Source organism: Schistosoma mansoni, chromosome 1 (assembly GCF_000237925.1).
Source record: "Schistosoma mansoni strain Puerto Rico chromosome 1, complete genome".
NCBI classification, from domain to species: Eukaryota; Metazoa; Platyhelminthes; class Trematoda; order Strigeidida; family Schistosomatidae; genus Schistosoma; species Schistosoma mansoni.
The window spans coordinates 43,808,550-43,826,394 of NC_031495.1; the positions used below are offsets into that span (position 1 = coordinate 43,808,550).

The 17,845-nt window shown below is 31.2% G+C and overlaps 1 protein-coding gene across 1 annotated transcript in view; it reads left to right on the forward strand.

Moving 5' to 3' along the window:
• Smp_160780 (putative voltage-gated potassium channel) overlaps positions 1-17,268 on the forward strand; it is a gene marked incomplete at both ends in the record, with an annotated part of 41,484 nt that extends 24,216 nt beyond the window's left edge. The window contains 5 exons of the mRNA XM_018794527.1: positions 1,070-1,335; positions 3,301-3,463; positions 5,054-5,602; positions 7,000-7,347; positions 15,799-17,268. Coding sequence (XP_018648931.1) covers positions 1,070-1,335; positions 3,301-3,463; positions 5,054-5,602; positions 7,000-7,347; positions 15,799-17,268 — 2,796 coding nt within the window. The remainder of the gene's footprint in view (positions 1-1,069; positions 1,336-3,300; positions 3,464-5,053; positions 5,603-6,999; positions 7,348-15,798) is intronic.
• Positions 17,269-17,845: the final 577 nt, after the last annotated feature.

The following is a 17,845-nucleotide window of genomic DNA, read 5'->3' on the forward strand; positions in this document are numbered from 1 at the left end:
TGGAAGTTCGAACTCAGGACCTACCAGTTAAGGTCTCTGGCTCGAGACTGGTAGGTCCTGGGTTCGAATCTCGCGAGTGCGGGATCGTGGATGCGCACCGCTGAGGAGTCCCATAATAGGACGAAACGGCCGTCCAGTTCTTCCAGGTTTTCCATGGTGGTCTAGCTTCAATTAACTCACGCTTTCAACTATGAAAATACTAAATCTCCACAAAACCCCTTCTGAAAATTAGATTTGACTACAAAAGGTCGTAGGTACAGTAGTCAAATCAGATCATTCAATAGCCTTGACCGTTAATTAACAAATAATAACCTTTTTACTATTTTATGTGACGTCAACAATTTGGTTGGATTTTAAAATTCTAATTTAAAACTTTTCTGAAACTATATGGATGTCTGTTCCTCCTGCAAAGAAAGTTGGGTTTGGAAAAAGTCTTCTTTGGATTTTGACTTTTTGTCGAAATGTATTTTGTTGCACCAAAAAATTTAGAACTCATCTTCAGTGTTTACTTGTTTCGCTAAATTAATATTTATTTTTGAAAAGTATTATATAATCTTACAAATAATATTATGATCTGTTTATAGTTTCGGTATTCTTTTTCTCCAAATATATTGATTTTGTTAAGCAATCGTGAAAGATCTCAATTAAACAGGATGTAATTTATATACTTTTAAAGCTGTTTAATTATACATAGATGCAGCTTTTTATTTAAAAAATCAAGGTATTTACACAATTTTATCAAAACCGTTTTAATTACTGTGGAACAGGTGATTGGATTAAATAGAATATAGTTTATTTCAATCACATCATTTGATTAATTGCTCATCAGATAAAAAACCCGTTATGTCTATTATTCAACCTCACCCATGCGAAATAAACGGTTAACTATTGTGACCTAACACTGAACCTCCACAGTTTATTCGAACTTTTTAACTCAAAGCTTTAATAAATATTAGCACAAATACATTCTCTATTTCGTCTAATGATTAAAGTTATACTGATTCACTGGAATGCTTTGAGTTAGACTAGCAATCAAATTGACAAACATATATTTTTCTTTTTATTACAGAGCGTTTCTGGTGTATTTACAACGTTACGAGTATTTAGAGTATTTAGAGTGTTCAAATTTTCTCGTCACAGTGTTGGTCTAAGAATACTCGGCTACACTTTGAAATCATGTGCATCTGAACTGGGCTTTCTTCTATTTAGTCTAACAATGGTTATTATTATTTTTGCTACTGTTATGTATTATGCTGAAAAATCGGTTGAAGGGACCACTTTTTCCAGTATTCCGTCATCATTTTGGTACACTATCGTCACTATGACTACACTTGGGTAAGTTTACAGAAATAATTTGAAATAAAGATGGGTCGTGAGTGATGTCTGTCGTTAAACTTTCATGCATAATTCTTGTAAACCAATTTTTATTTCATTTTTTAGTTATTTCTTCTTTGATTTATAGGATTCATTTAGTATGAATTGTTTCCAATGAATGTAAGGGGTAACACCAGGCAATCTCATGATATCGCTTCATTTATTGATTTGGTACCATTTGAAAATTCAGCTTCCTAATACATTACTGATTTGATTATAATGGAAAGCTTAGGAATTACTTGTAAAGGAACTTTTCATTCCTAGAAACATGATTGTTACGTGTCAGTTTCTTTTTAAGAATATGAGTAAATGAGGACATAGGATGGAATGAAGCAGAAAGCTTGCTCCAATTCTCGGTGGATGACATTTTTGAGATTAGTCAACAAAAATTAAGTAAAAAAATTAACAGTTTCATTTGCCATCGTTGAAAAATCTAAGGGATAGTATTGTGATAACATATTTTTGTTTCTGTCCACCACGTTAGTTTGAAGATCAATATATCAGTTACACTTTGTTCGCATTCAGTTGCGATTTCATTCCCCTTGAAATATTTTAAGTAGGATTTCAGTACCACTGTTATAAATTTGACATATGAAGTATATGTATCTGTACAATGAAAAGAATACGAGGGAAATCTTTGTGTCCTACCATATTAAAATAACTCCATTTAATAGATTGAATTTGTTGACAAATTATAGAATATTCTTATAAATATCGGTAATAATAGTTTTTGACTATTTTGGTGTCGTATTTCTTATTACTTATATATTTTATCCTCAAGGAAAAATCTGGTCCTTCAAATGATGTTAAGAACTGAAAAAGATTGAACTGTTTAATAATAATAGATATCGTGTGATTCGTAAATTCGTAGTAAATATTGTTTACTTACTTATTCGATATTTGACCTAAATGTGAGCTTTAGTATCCTTAAATTTGGAAATAAAGAAATCAAAGATAACCTACTTTGCATATAGAAACCTCTGGTCATTAAGTTTATTCTTTCTAAATATATCTGTCCGAATTAAGTGAGATAATGTTCATAGGGGAAAATGCATTGTATGTTAGATTTTAGTTGTTAAACTTATTTTTTGGTGGAGAAGAAAAGCTAGCAATGCATTTTGTGGTTTATATGTACACATATAAATTTCAAAGTACAAAATGCACAGTAATTAGAGCAAGCTGAAGGTAAATGATATTCCATATCGAACAGTAATCAATGTTCTTAGAATATGATGCATTTTTGTTCGCATTCATTTTTCTCTTTGTTATCAGCTAATGGCTTGAAAAAATATTATTTACTTACTTACATCTGTTATCCCTGGTAGACGAGCATAGGTCACCCACCAGCATTCTCCATCCAACACTATCCTGGGCAACACAATAGAGTACGCAAACTATTATGTAGTGGAATTTCTTCGAGATAATTCCTATGCCTCGTATATCACTTGTTCTGATAACCAATTTTGGACAACTCCCAACGATGTTTATATTTCAGAAGACAATACAATGAGTTAACTGAAGCTCATTATTGTACAGCTCAGATCACAAAATTAAGAGCACTTAAAGCAAATAGGAACAGAGATGAGAATAGGAATGAATAAGAACGATTACGACTTAGACATTGGATTTAAGAACCATATATATGAGGAACCAAATGAATCATCAAATTATTTACGTAACTAACACTTATGCTGGTAAGATATGTATGTAAGCTCTAACCCGCGTTCAAGAGTACATGCTCACACAAATGTGATAATAATACAAATATATAGACAAATTGTTATTGACTGAATGACTATGCTGTTAGATGAGTTAATTGAAGGGCTTAATAAAACAAAATGTATCCAGACTGAAGTGTAGGTGAGGTGCTGTGATCTGTCCGAGCATAAAATAAAATATCGATAACTTTTGTTTGTTTTTTACCAGTTATGGAGATATGGTTCCAGAGACAATTGTTGGAAAAATTGTTGGTGGTATGTGTTCACTTTCTGGGGTGCTTGTAATTGCTTTACCTGTTCCCGTTATTGTATCAAACTTCTCTCGCATCTATAATCAAAGTCAAAGATCTGATAAAAGACAAGCACAAAAAGTAAGTCTGGGAGACATGGTTTTGGATTTTGTATATTCAGAGGAGAATAAATCGTAAATTACATTAGCGGTTGTGAATAGGTTTTTCCAAAGTCTTCAGCATTTATTTTACTGTAGGATAATTTATAAAAAGGCTGATATGTTTTAAGCATATCATTACCAGTGCTTGGGAGAAAAAGTATGTTTTGTTTTTATTCAGTTATATGCCTATTATTTGTACATATTAATTTAATTTGAAAGATATGGAAATATACTGATGACTAAGTTGCAAACCCAAATTCAGTGGATTTTAACAAAAGTATTCAGCTGAGGAGAAATTCCTTGCTATTTTGTCTAGAAATACTATGCTTACTTCACCATCATGTTGTAAGGATGTAAAATAACAGAAATGTTTTTGTAATTACGGAAAGAATTGAATTTATTAGTATACAAAACCTCTATACTTATTCACTTAAACAGCTCGTTCATTTTCACAAAACTGCCTGTTGATTTCATTATCGAAGAGGACAAATACTTCATTAGTGATTTCAGTAGACAAATGTACGTACAAAAACAATGTAGTTAAAACAATGTTTTTTTTTTGTATTCAGCAAGTTCAAAAGTCATAGGAGAATTTTAAGAAGCTATTAAACACGATCAAAGGAAAGATTTTTCTTCATTGAAACGTCTTCATTATGTTTAATGTAATCACCGTTTAACGACTATATTAGACAGATCAATTAAATCAATATTTAAGCGTCACTGTATGACGCTAATAAGATTTCTGTTTTATAGTGTGACCTTACAAAACATTAGGTCAAACAGGTTAATATGTAGCAGAAAAATGTTTAAATTTCCAACAATACATTGGCCTTCAACTTTCGTTATATTTACAAATATATCATTTCATTAAGAATGAAATATTCTATTCTAGTGATAGAAGTACACCTGGGATATAAACAGGTGAATTAGTTTAAAAATGATGGCTGACATACAAACTACTGTGAGGATATGACCACAAATAGTTAAAATACTGTGACTGATTTCAATGTTACCGAAATATTTGCTCAAAATTTCCAAGTGCATACTATTTTCGCCTAATTATTTAGATATGTATCGTGATGAGAAACAAATTATCAAAGGCTATAACCTTGTTCAAATTTATATCTGAGTTAGTATTAGTGTGATTGCGAGATATTATTGTTATTAAACAGACAACGATTATGCAAATTGTGGACTTTTACATCTATTCTGAAATAATGATAACCAATTATACCATTTTCAAAAACAATAATAAATGTAATATAATTGGGTTGTTTTGTAATTTCCTATTTTAGGAAATTTCTTGTAAAAAAATATAAATATATTTTAGCATTATAGCTAATAAATTTATACAAGGTTATAAGACGCCATTAAAAGTGACACCAAACATTTTGCTGAAAGAATTAGGTTTTCATTGTGAAAATGAGCCAATAAATAAAACGTAAAGGTACGATGGTTGTTGTATTGTTTTTGTCGAATGTATGAACATCTTTAACTTAATATCATTTTAACTTGTGGGATAAAACCGAGATAATTCTGTATTTGGTTCACTTCTTATCTAATCTATTAGCGTGCCAGACAGGCAAGAATAAGATTAGCTCAACTCATGGCAACTGTTAATGCTTGTGCAGAAAAATCCGGAAGTCCAGAGCTATCATGTGATGAAGATTACGATGGTGATAATGAAACAAAGAAATCCACCTATTCCGAAGTCAAAACAACCACATCGTACGCATCTAATTCACCTCCATCAATAATAAATGCTAATCAGTCAACAGGTAAAGATCGAAGTTATGAGACATCAAGAAATTCAACGGGTAGTGATTTGACAATCAGCCATCATTCAAATTTAACTCGAAGTGGCTCATTAACCTTATTAAAAAATAAAAAAATGTATCTTGTTAATGATCCATGTGTTAAAATAGATCATTCAGAATTAGATAATATGAATCAGCAGTTTGAAAATAATCTTTCAACATCTAGTCAATTATTCTCTGGAGTAGAGAAAGATACCTCTCCTGGTTCAAGTCATATAATTAGTATGAAAGACAAACTATATGAAACAAATAATTTATCAGGGAGGAATAACCATCATTTAGTAAGACAAACTCAGGGTAAAGTAAGTCAATACTTTGATTAATATATATTCTAGTTCACTTTCAGTATTTAAAACATGGTTCGTTTCAATGATTTTTGCGTACAATTATTTGTTCTAGGTATAATTGCGTATTATGTATGATTCCCATCTAGGGATCTAATAGGAAACATAACTAGAATAAATGAGTTTGGAATAGCAATATCTAATGATGTTAAATAATAATATCGGTAACTGTGGCTTGTCTGTTTAGATATAAATTGAGAATGGATGATTCTACAATCGGAGAACATTGAATAATGGGCAGTAAATAAATAGTTTTATTTCAAAATTGTTTACAGTTGATCAGCATGAACAGTTATGAAAAAATAATTAACAACTGACATAGAAATAATGAGTCAAAGTTAGCAAAGAATTTTTTTCTCTTATCTGATAAGTTTCTTTGACGATATGTCTTTCTATATGTACTAGCCCACTTGATGTTGACTATTATAAATCAACACATTACAAGCCTGAAAATGTGTCTATTATAGGTGTAGATAAAGACGTAGGTCACTAAAGTAAAGGAGAAATGTCTGCATTTTAGAATGGTTAAAACCTAAAGTAAATGGAAATTAAAAATGAATTTAATGTTACAGTAATCAAAAATTACTGTTTAAACAAAAAGAAATCAAATCGTTATACAAAAGTCATTGATTTAAGTATAGTTGGAGAGTTAGTTTAACTGTAACCTATGCTATTCTTAAATAATAGATAAATCCAACTACAGGTGTCCACTTTGTCAACCTGATAAAAATTAAAGTTACTGCTATACGTACACTATATTGCTGTCCATTTGTTAACCTAATTTTTATGACTAGTTTGCATAAGGTTTTTTAAATCAAACATTCGAAAAACTGATGAAAAACACAAACTAATTAAAAGCTTCACAAAAGGTTTAAGTTACCTGTGGGTCGTGATAGTAAGAAGTTTAGTTAGCTTTCATGTATTGTTTTTATCATGAGTATGATGTTTATAACTTATTATTGTTTCGGGTAAGAGAACAACTTTTTGGAATCGTACATTATAAATTCCCACCTCTTCAGACCTATGATCGTAACGACTACCAGACTGTTCCTCATATAAAAGGTTAAGAACTGAATGATTGGTTTTTTGAGAGGAATTATAATTCATCTCTCCAAGTTAATTTATTCAAGAATGCATACACATGTGTTATTGAATGATAATTTATGAATGTCATAGGATTTGATCCTGCTTTTATGAGCAAAATAATTGAATTGTAAAGGCCTTAGTTTGTTAACAGAGCATATGAATCTAGTGTTAAAATATTTAAAATATTAACTTATTTTTCTAGTAATTAATTTGACTCAACTACTTAAATATAAAATATTTCATGCTTTGAAACTTGTCAATTTATTTAGGTCTTGCATTCTTCTAGTTTCAAATCAAGTAATAAACGCAAGACAATAAATCGTACATTTTCCCTTAATGATGGACGGCAAAGTCAACACAGAAAAGTTCAACGGATAATTGTTGAAGACAAGAATAACAAACCATCATTCCTACCTATATATATTCACCCAGCTAGCCAAAGCAGTTTCTCAGATTCAAGCATGGATAAACGAAAACACTCAAATGAGCAGCAGAAACCTACAACAAAAGGGCAAAAAACTAATAAATGTAAAAGTTCTCACAAAGCCAAACTAACATTTGAAGATCTTATACTGTTACAGCAAAAGCATCTAATGGATTGTTTGAATGTGGTGACGGTAAGCTGTATTCAATTTTTAGTCTGTGATTCCAATTATCGTAATTGTTATCTATAAATATGTGTTTTCTTGTCACTTCCATTTTTTCTTATGACTTAATCCCACCTTAACCAATATTTCACGTTGGTGTAACTAGTGAATCGGTGTGTGTATCACACCTCTCGGACAACTAATTGCATACATTTAAAGGTTCATGTTAAACTGTTACAATATTAGTTTAAATAACCATGTAATGTTTCCTTGTTGTCTGTTGTATATCAGTAGTTTGTAGAGAGTAAAAGTGAAATGTTTGAGTCATTCTACATTGATTTCGAATGTCAGTCCTTTCAATTCACAACACTATGAGTAAGGGTTCTTAAAACAATATTCAATAAATGATTGAGAATTTTATGGAAAAGAATTATTTCACCATTATTTTAAGTTATTTTGTTACCACAGATGGATTAGATTTAAAAATATGAATTAAAAACAACGTGTTTGTGTAAACTATGAGGTCGTAGTTTGGGGAAAAGCAACAGAACTATGTCAGTTGCATTAGTATTAACCAATATAAACAAATTTCTGCTAGCAAGCACCTAAGAAAGACTGACTCAAGGTTCATGATGTAGAGTTTCTGACCCTGTTTAAAAAATAGTAACGGTCAATCATCTAATTTTCACTGAATAATATATTCTTTTGACATTAGTTGTTAACTTATTTAAAGCTTACACCAATCACTAGATTTCGTACTGAAATATTGTTTTTTTTCTAGACATTCTCAAATATCTAACACCCGTATACATGAATTAAGCTTGTCTTAATCGTAAAGTTGTTTTGGATAGGAGCTTTTTTAGTTGATGCATCAATAACCACACGTTGATTTAAACAAATATGTGGATTTTAAGGCATACTTCAATGTTGATAGTAGTATCGTTACCCTTTTACTACTTCATATTGATATAGAACAAAAATAAAACGTAAACTGTCCATAAAATAACGATATTTCATACCTTTAATGACCGCAATCACAATTAACATAAGAGGATATTGGCTTGTTATATTGTCATTTTTACAAGAACTACAAAACCTCCATGTAATGTAACTTATTCCATTTTATCATAATAATATTGATCCGTAATGAACTGAATTCTATGCCTCTTATAGTTTATATTTAGAATTCATAGACCGATTGACCTAATACCAATATATATATCCAGATAATTATTCTATTATAATGATTATCAAATTAACAGATGCTTATTCAAATCAGTTCAATATTAGTTTTGGAAAATAGCATGGATTAATTGTTTCACTCTTCAGGAAATGATATGTATGTGAATAGACAGAAAATATTACTAAGCTAAAATAAGTGTTAATTGAATTACTGATTGTCTAGTTTTTCTACGCTAAATATTTTATTGTAAAACTTTGAAAATAATAAAATTATACGATGTAGGAAATAATTTAAGATGTTTGAGGTATTTTATGGGAAAAAAAGTAAATGAAAGCCACTGTCATATCTTGTCTGACCTGAATTCGATTTTAAGTGTACAACTCACTGAATCACCTATTCTCACACTAAAATTAAGGTTAACATTATCCTTAGTTTCATAGTTTACTGAAAGAAGAGTTGTGAATAACAAATATAGGAAGTAAGTTGAATAACAAGTCATACACCGAAAAACTCCTTAATAATTTTAGATTCAAACCAGTGGACTGTCAAGATTTTCCTAAACAAAAATAAAATCACAATATAAAGGCATAGGTTGGTAAGTCCTGAAATCGATGATCAAAATATATGAAAGTAAATGATCCATCACTTTCATCATATTTGAAAGGTTCATTTATTGTCAAGTTTGTTTTACTAATCAAATCAATGGTACATTGACATTATTGTATTTTATCCTATTCAAGTGTCTAATCAGTCAATGACTATTGTTCTCTTGTTGACTTCAATCAAAAATTTATCGCTTCCAACTTTGTTTTAATGTTCTTTCGCAAAAAAAATATCCAAGAGATTTTTTAATTGCAATGACTGATCAAAATAATTCATTCATATTGCTAAAGCAATTACTTTCACTAAACATTTGATCACAAAATGTATCCTTATTTCTTATAATATTAATCCAAAAATTGTATTCAAAATATTTATTCAGTTAGAATTGTTTTAGTTGGTTCAAGCCTTAGATAAATCACCAGGGTATACGAAGATGTTCATTTGTATTAAATCATCTGTCAAATAGATATAAACAAATAATTTTTCAAATGACATAATAAGACAGGTGTATTTATCATTTAGTATTTGTTTATAAGATTAAGTTAATATAAAGTTAGCTAATTATGCGAACATAAATTTTTATTCAGTCTTTACATGCCTTATCTTATACAACATATGTGGAGAAAGTTTGATACTGCTTTTCTAGTTATTTTACATTTGATGGAGAAAAAAAATACTGGTCTTATGGCTGTGATTGTACAGAGACCTGAAAGTTCAAGATTTGACCCATAGACGAGATGTTTGTTTAAAATACTGAGGCATCGTGTACTGTGACAAAACAACTGTCCATTCTTCAATTTTCAGTGGTACTGTAATTGAAATCAATCCATGATGAATAACACTTATAAATAAAAAAAAATAAACATGAAGTTTATGCTGATTATGCTATACATAAGGACGACAAAAGCTTCACAAGTCAATCATCCAGCTTAGAGAACAAAACTCTACCAATACTGACCTGTTTATGTTTCTTTTAGAACTATATTTCTTCTCGTTTATCCATCCAACTTTTGATTTTGTACGTGAGTTAAACACCAGATCTAACAGTACAAGTAAATTTAAGAAAGTTTTTTAAAGTAAAGTTCATAGACAAACCCTTATCTTACTAAGTAAATACAGCAACAAGTTGACATATGGCAAAGTATTTTGCATAATCAACAAGGGACTGGATGAAATTTGAATTAATTTCAAATCTTCGTGGTTTATTGTGTTTCGTGCTAGTAGATTCTTTTGTATAAAATAATTAATGACTATTTGAAACTGACACTATGTTCTGATAAACTTTATTTTAAAGAGCGAATATTACCACTAGACTGATGATAACACAAATGAAGCGTAAATGAAGTACAGCTTTTAACGAAGATTTTTCCATTTCTCAATGTTAGTTCTGTTGGTATGTCTGTTAGCATAAGAAGATATTAAGAAAATTAGGAAATATTTAAAGAAAATTCTAGAGTTTCGTCATCAAGTGTTATTGTGGTGGTGTTCTCCCTGTTGGATTTGAGGATCTTGCTTTCTTCCTTGTGTATGTTGAGGCGTACTGATGCAGAGACTGCTGCTACACTGTTTGTCTTGACCTGCATTTGTTCGTGTGTATGAGGTAGGAGGGTCAGTTGATCTGCGAAGTCCAAATCGTCTAGCTCCATCCTAACTGTCCATTTTATTCCGTACTTCCCGTCAGATATGGAGGTCTTCATAATCCATCCAATCAACCACCAGAAGAGAGAGGAATGTGTAGAGTAGGCAGCCTTTTCTGACTCCGTTCCTTATTGGAAATGCATCTGTCAGATGTCCTCCATACACTACTTTGCACTGTGATCTGTCGTATGAGTTCCGAATGATGTCGATGATTTTCTCAGGCATTTCTTCGTGTCGGAGAGGCTCCCATGATGTTCTCCTATCCACATTGTTGAATGCTTTCTCATAGTCAATGAAGTTGATGTATGATGACGAGTTCCACTCAAGTGATTGTTCCACGATGATCCATAGTGTCGAGATTTGGTCTGAACACGACTGATGCTTACGGAATCCTGATTGTTGATCTCGAAGTTGTGTGTTCAGCTGTTTTTAATTGCTGTGTTCTTGTTCTTCCTTTCTTCAACCTTGTTCAGGGTTGCTATAGAGATCCATTTCTTATGATGATGCTTGTTACGGCCCAGCACCTTCTGACACGTTGAAGTTAGTGCTTCTTTGGTTCCTTTCCAATTTTCCTCCCATCAGGATGGTGAGGTCCTTTCTTCAGCACCTCGGTATGATTGATTGCAGCGTCGAGTAGAACTGATCCTTATTGTCGTTGTTGCTATCATTTGTGGGTGCATAACATTGGATAACATTCATTCTGATTCCATCCTTCTTTGTTTTGAATAATGCTTTTATGATAGTGGATCTATGAGATTTACGTCTTACAAGTGCAGAGCATTTTCTTCTTCGTGGCCGGAGTACAGTAGCATCTCCCCCGTGTCTAGCCTTTGGTGTCCAGCTTGGGTCCAATGGATTTCACTAATTTCAATTACTGCCGATTTGCATCTCTTCATTTCCTTTGTTATTTGATTGGTCTTCCCGGTTTCTTACATTGTCCGGACATTCCATATACCTATAAAAATTGTTGCTCTGGTTGTTAGGAGGAGCACCGGCCTCGTGACTTCCGAAAAATCTCGGGTTTCATTCTGAGACACCATAATTCTTCCTTGAACTCGGAGGGCAGAGTTCAAAGGGTTCAATTCATTTGTTCTGGTTAGCGTTTTTTTGGGAAGGTTGTTTTCTTCAGGATGGGGTTGCCGACCAAATGCTCAGTCATATTCTTTTATCCGGCCTCGGGACCGGCAGTAACCCCAAAAGCGCTATAGGCGAAGTTTTTGAAAATAAAATTACAACTAAAATATCATTAAAATATATTCACCATGAGATATAAATACTCCAGAATTGTCAAAATGACTTAGGAAATATTTTTGTGCAAAATGGGTACAATAATGATATTATTTGTGTCAAGGTATCTTTCATTCTGCATTTTCTTATTTACATCTAATTTCTTACTTTCAGAATGTTCAGTTCTTGTATTTTACATAAATCTCCAGTGACAGTGTTCAGTAATTCTTTCATATTAAGACCAGATTCAGAGTTGGTAATAGAATAATGAAATATTTAGAAAACCTGACTTACTTAAGCGATACAGACGAATAAACATTTCTACTCGATTGATTATTCTTTACTAAATTAAATTTTTTTAGGATGATTTTTACATAATGGGTGCAGGAAACGATATTTGTTCAGTCGTACATTTTTTTACGTGTCCCGAAATGAATAACTACTGAGGTAGAAAAATATTTCAAACTCTTTTTACATGAAGTTTGATAAAATGTTTACAATTAACTTTTAGATTCTTTACTATTATATTGCTTTTTCAAACACAATACATTTCTTGTTACCAAAGACTCAGTAATAATAATAATAATATTTTGGCAAACTATTTTATTAGTAACTGAGTTTATATAGGTATAAGTGTTGTTACTTTTCTTTTTTTAAAAAGAAAGTTTTTGTACTCTTTAAATAAATCAAAATCCACCTATGGAAATTCTTAGATACACCAAATGCGTTGTCATTTTTAAAAAAGTCATATCCTAATGTTTATTTTATTTAAAAATAAAATGCACTTGAAGAATAATACTTATTCTACTCGTATAACTTATTTTTATTAATGGTTTAATGACAGTATTGTTCTTCAAAATATTGATACAACTAGAACATGCTATTATATGATATTGTACCATCTATTCGCATTCAGTTTATAGTGCATTTATATGTAAACAAATAGGAAATAATAACTGTCATCGTTGACTGAGGTTGAACCACTGAAATTTTAGATTATTCAGTGAATATAGGATTAAAAATTAAAGTAATGGATGATTGCTTACAAATTGTTATTGATCCAACTCACCAGTCAGATACAGTCAAGTGAAAACTATTCATGCGTCCTGTTAACCAAATGATGAAGTTTTACTTATTTTCAAATATACAACATAATGTCACTATTATGTCAAGATGCTTGTTTTCAACTAACATTGGATATCCGGTCATAAAGTTTATTGAGTTAGCTATTTTAGTTATACAACAGAAAGCTAATTTTTGGAAATTGTGTCCCTGGTTCCTAGAAAATGTTGAGATATTAGTCTTATAAGGTATTTGTTTATCCATTTACCGTGATGATTTTTAGTATGACAATTTCTTTCTTGGTTGCCTTTGTCTATCTTTCTCATATAATCACTCAAAGTTTATTTTAATCGGGGCTGAATAGTAGAGAACATCGAAACAAGTGAACGGATGATTAATTTCGAATTTTGAGTTGACTCAAATTCGTTTTAATTATTGTGTTACTGAATCTAAGAAATTCCCTTGATTTTATTCAGTAATATGTAAAAGAAGTCGATTAAGATGCTCCTCATTGAAATGATTAATAACAGTATATTTTAAAAACGAATAAATATTCATTCTGAATGGAGATTGGTCGTTATAAAAACGTTCAGGGTGAAATTATATTCAAAAGAAATAATTTAAGTTCTCCGGTAACAGACAAAGGATTAATTTTTAAATGAACGTATGGATAATTTGAATTATCATTTCATGTCATATAAAGTCGGTTGATTCATGTAACCTAGCATGTCGATTTCATAGATCACATATCATTGCGATTGATTTAAATATACTGTTTTTCGATGTACATTTCCTACAATCACAGTTGGTATTGATGATGAAACTGTCAAAACTGGTGTATGAAAATTTATACTAAATAAGAATACAACTTCAAGTGAAAAATATTTATAGTAATCATTAGATTTATAGAAACTGTCAGTTTGAGTTCATTAGTCTACAAGCTTACGTACCTGGATATGATTACCCTTTCTAAATAGTCACATACCAAAAATTGCCGCCCACTGCCCTTTATTTTTCTGTTGTTTTCTAGCTAATGTCATTTTAAGTTGAAAACCTTGTTTAAAAAAGACAGTATAATGTTTTGGTATGGTATGCTACTAACCATTAATCCCTTATTCAAAACAAGTAATGAGCGTGATAGGCTAGTTCGGAGAAACATATTTCTTGCACAAGATCTTTCAACGATAAATCAGAGATCAGGCATTTCCCATCATGCATGTATTACAATAAAGACGGCAGGTTTACATTTAAGCTACGTGACTAAATATTCATTCAGCTGAATATTCAGTCACGTAGCTTAAATGTAAACCTATTTTCTAGATAATGAAGTGTCATTACTGATTGGTTTTTATACAGTGAAACTAAACCATCTTTGATTACTACTCTGACTTATCATAACAACCGGTTTATGTAAGTTGATCCTATTTCACTCACAAATATTGTTAACATATTTTGGAAATACCACTTTTGTAATATTTCGAGAATCACCGTAGAGTATAATCGATCACTTCAGTTAGTCTGTGTTAGCTGGGGAACGAAAAATTTAAACCATAAAAAGGTTAACTTATGCATAGACTATTTATATATTATAACAAAAAAATGACCACGGTCAATTCACTTATTGTTATTGAAAATTATCTTGTTCAATACTATGTTATGTTACGTTAATTCATCAGCTAGTTGATGTTACCGTCTCCAGTTATTAGATTTCTCTCCTATAGTTGGTAAACAATATATCTCATTTTTGCTTATACATCCTGCAGTCAGTGTATATGAAACAAATAGTACATTAAAAATCTAACACTTCTGGCGCATACTTTTCTAATGACTTCGTATGACCTTGACCAATACAAATTCACCTAAGTTTGTTCATCGTATACAAACTAATATAACATGTTACTAATCAAACTTCATGGTCAAGTAAATAATTAACCGAATAGAGAAAATAAAAACAACACCTGTTTGTTTATTTTGATTGAAAACTATGTAATGGCAATGTCGACGAAATGTGTTATGTTAGAGATAATTACAAGTGAAATACGTAAAAATAAGTTATAGGAGAAGAAAACCAAACATTTGAAATTACGTTAGTCGAACTCAGTAGACTGGGATCAAAGTTTAGTAACATGATGCAATCAAATATAAGAAAACTTTCAATCTATGAATTCAGTTTTTCTCCTTAAATTACCTTATTTCTTTTTTGACGATTCAATCAATTTTACCTATTAACTATCCCAAAAGTTACTAGTTAAGCGAGGTGTTGACATAAATGTATATTTATCATGGTAAAAGCTAATCAACTTAAAACTGTTTGTAAAATTAGTTGTTATTAGGGTAGATTTGTAAATATTCTGAAAAGAAGAGAGGATTATGCAGATCAAATGGTAACAAGTATTTTCTCCAAACAAAAAACTATATTATTCTGTAATTTTAAGTCACTTTGACCTGTATGGGCAATATGATTTGATTTTTTGTATCATGTTTTTGATAATTATTATATTTTTACTAACTTCATGTTTTCTGTGAGTACAGAAACAATAAACCAAGCATAATTAAATATTTGTTTCAAAAATGAATTTAGTTATTCGTGTTGTTTGTACAGCCATCAATAGAATTAGGTATAATTATTTATTTTGACATTTATTTAAAGATCAATACATACTAACAATGTACCTGATGGTTTCTGAACCCTTTATGGAATGCACTTTACGTTTAAATATTTTTAAAATTGACGATACTTTTTCAATCTTTTTTACATGAATTAACAGGCGAGAGCAACAATCAATGAACCAAGAGAATCAAACAGTCATTTAAATGTGAATAATCCTTTAATTAGTGTACTGGAACATGGAAACTTTAAGCATCATAGACGTCTAACAAGTGAATCCATTTCGAAAATCTCTCGCTTTTTGAGGGTAAGACAGTCTATATCAAAAGATTCGTATGAAAATAGAAGGTCAACAAGTAATCTTAACGACTGCGATAGTACCGAAAATAATAATACTGAGGTTGGAAGCAGTGACCATATATCAAATGTTGATAAACTAACTGAACGTCAATCCGCCGTTCATCGTAGTGAGTCTAATCCTTTTCGTCATTTGCAAGTCTTCCGTCTACATGGTTCACGGGGTCAGCCTTCATCAGATCGTCGATGTTCAGCAGTCCATTTAACGACATTTTCTAAACGAAAATTAAATCTTCATAAATTCAAACACAACCACGGTTATCGTAATTTTTATAAAAAAATAAATTGTACCATAAACTATGAGACTGATGATAACCATAATAATCAAAAATTAATGAATATAAAAGTCGCAAATTCTTCACAAATACCAGACAAAGTTGATATAATTGACATAGATGAAAATTCTCGTAATGATAATTCTACCGTAGATAACTCAATCTATCCTTCGTGTAGTGAAACAAAACCATTACTAGATAATTCAAGGTTAACTTATAGTGATGAACTTGGTTTGAATGATTTGGTAAAGGAAAAATCATTTCTCACAAGGGATCCAGGTTTTGCATCAAGCCCCACTTGGCCATCGTTTAGATTTCCATCAAATTCGTTTCAATTCAAATCTAACTTCACTTTTACTGATAAGTCATCTAACAATTATGGGAAGTCACGTAATCCGTCTGACATTGATAGTTGTGATTTATGTTGGTCTAATGAACATAACCTAGTTAATATAGCTGCCATACCTAAATCGTCCTTTAGTGTTGCGGATTATCCAGACTCTGTGATATTTTGTACAAGTTCCAATACAAAAGCAAATGTTTCATCTCAGTCATCATTTGTACAATCCAACCCAATATATTCGTCGTTAGAAGATGAAAATCTAACCGAGTTTGCTAGTGCACAGTCACATATTTCAATCACATCTACATCACATCCAAACAGTTCGTCAAATAATACCACCAATAATTTTAATAATAAAATGATTATCCACTCTCAACACTGTCCAAAATTATCGTTTCCTACTGATAAGGATTTGTATAAAAGTCATATTAATTATGCGAAGTTAAGTCCCAGACTTTCATATTCATTTCCCCATGAATTATATCGTAATGTTTCTCCAGATTTGATTAAAGAATGCTATAATCCACTTAAAAATTCCCCCTCAAAACTCGTTAAATCGAATACTGATAATTTGGCTGATATACATTCAAGCGATGCTTCTGTTCATTCCGATCGTCCAGTATCATTATCATCATTCAAACAGCAAAAGGAGTAATTAGGTAAGTATAATGAATTTTTAAACGGAAAATGTCATGCTCTAGTTACGTAAAGTTACACTTATCATTTCTTCCATAGTAAAATCGTTGTGATATCGTATTCCGAATTCTGGAAGTAGTTAGGATTGTACACTTTCTTTATTTTTGTTCACATTTGCTATATATATTCACTTAGAGAAAGCGCTGTCGTGGTCTAGTTTTGAGAAATCGGTCTCTTACCGGGAGATCGGCTTGGTGACTTGGAATATGCAGATGACATAACGGTGTTTGGTGACGATTCAGATAAAATGCAGAGTCATCAAGTCACCCTGAATACTAACGTTGGTGTGTTTGAATTACTATTTTCTTCCTCTAAATCCAAAATATTGCGGGCTGGTCTATGTCGACATCTGAATCACTTGTAAGGAGTGAAATAATTGAGCTCATCGACCACTTTATTTGTCATAAAAGTCTCATCAACCCTAAAAAGTACATGTCTAACTTATTCCCTGCACCAATTCAGAATGCTAGTTTGTCTTTTGCTAGTTCATATCTCTTGTGGCATAGGAGGTGCATGTATGCGAATCGAAGAAACAG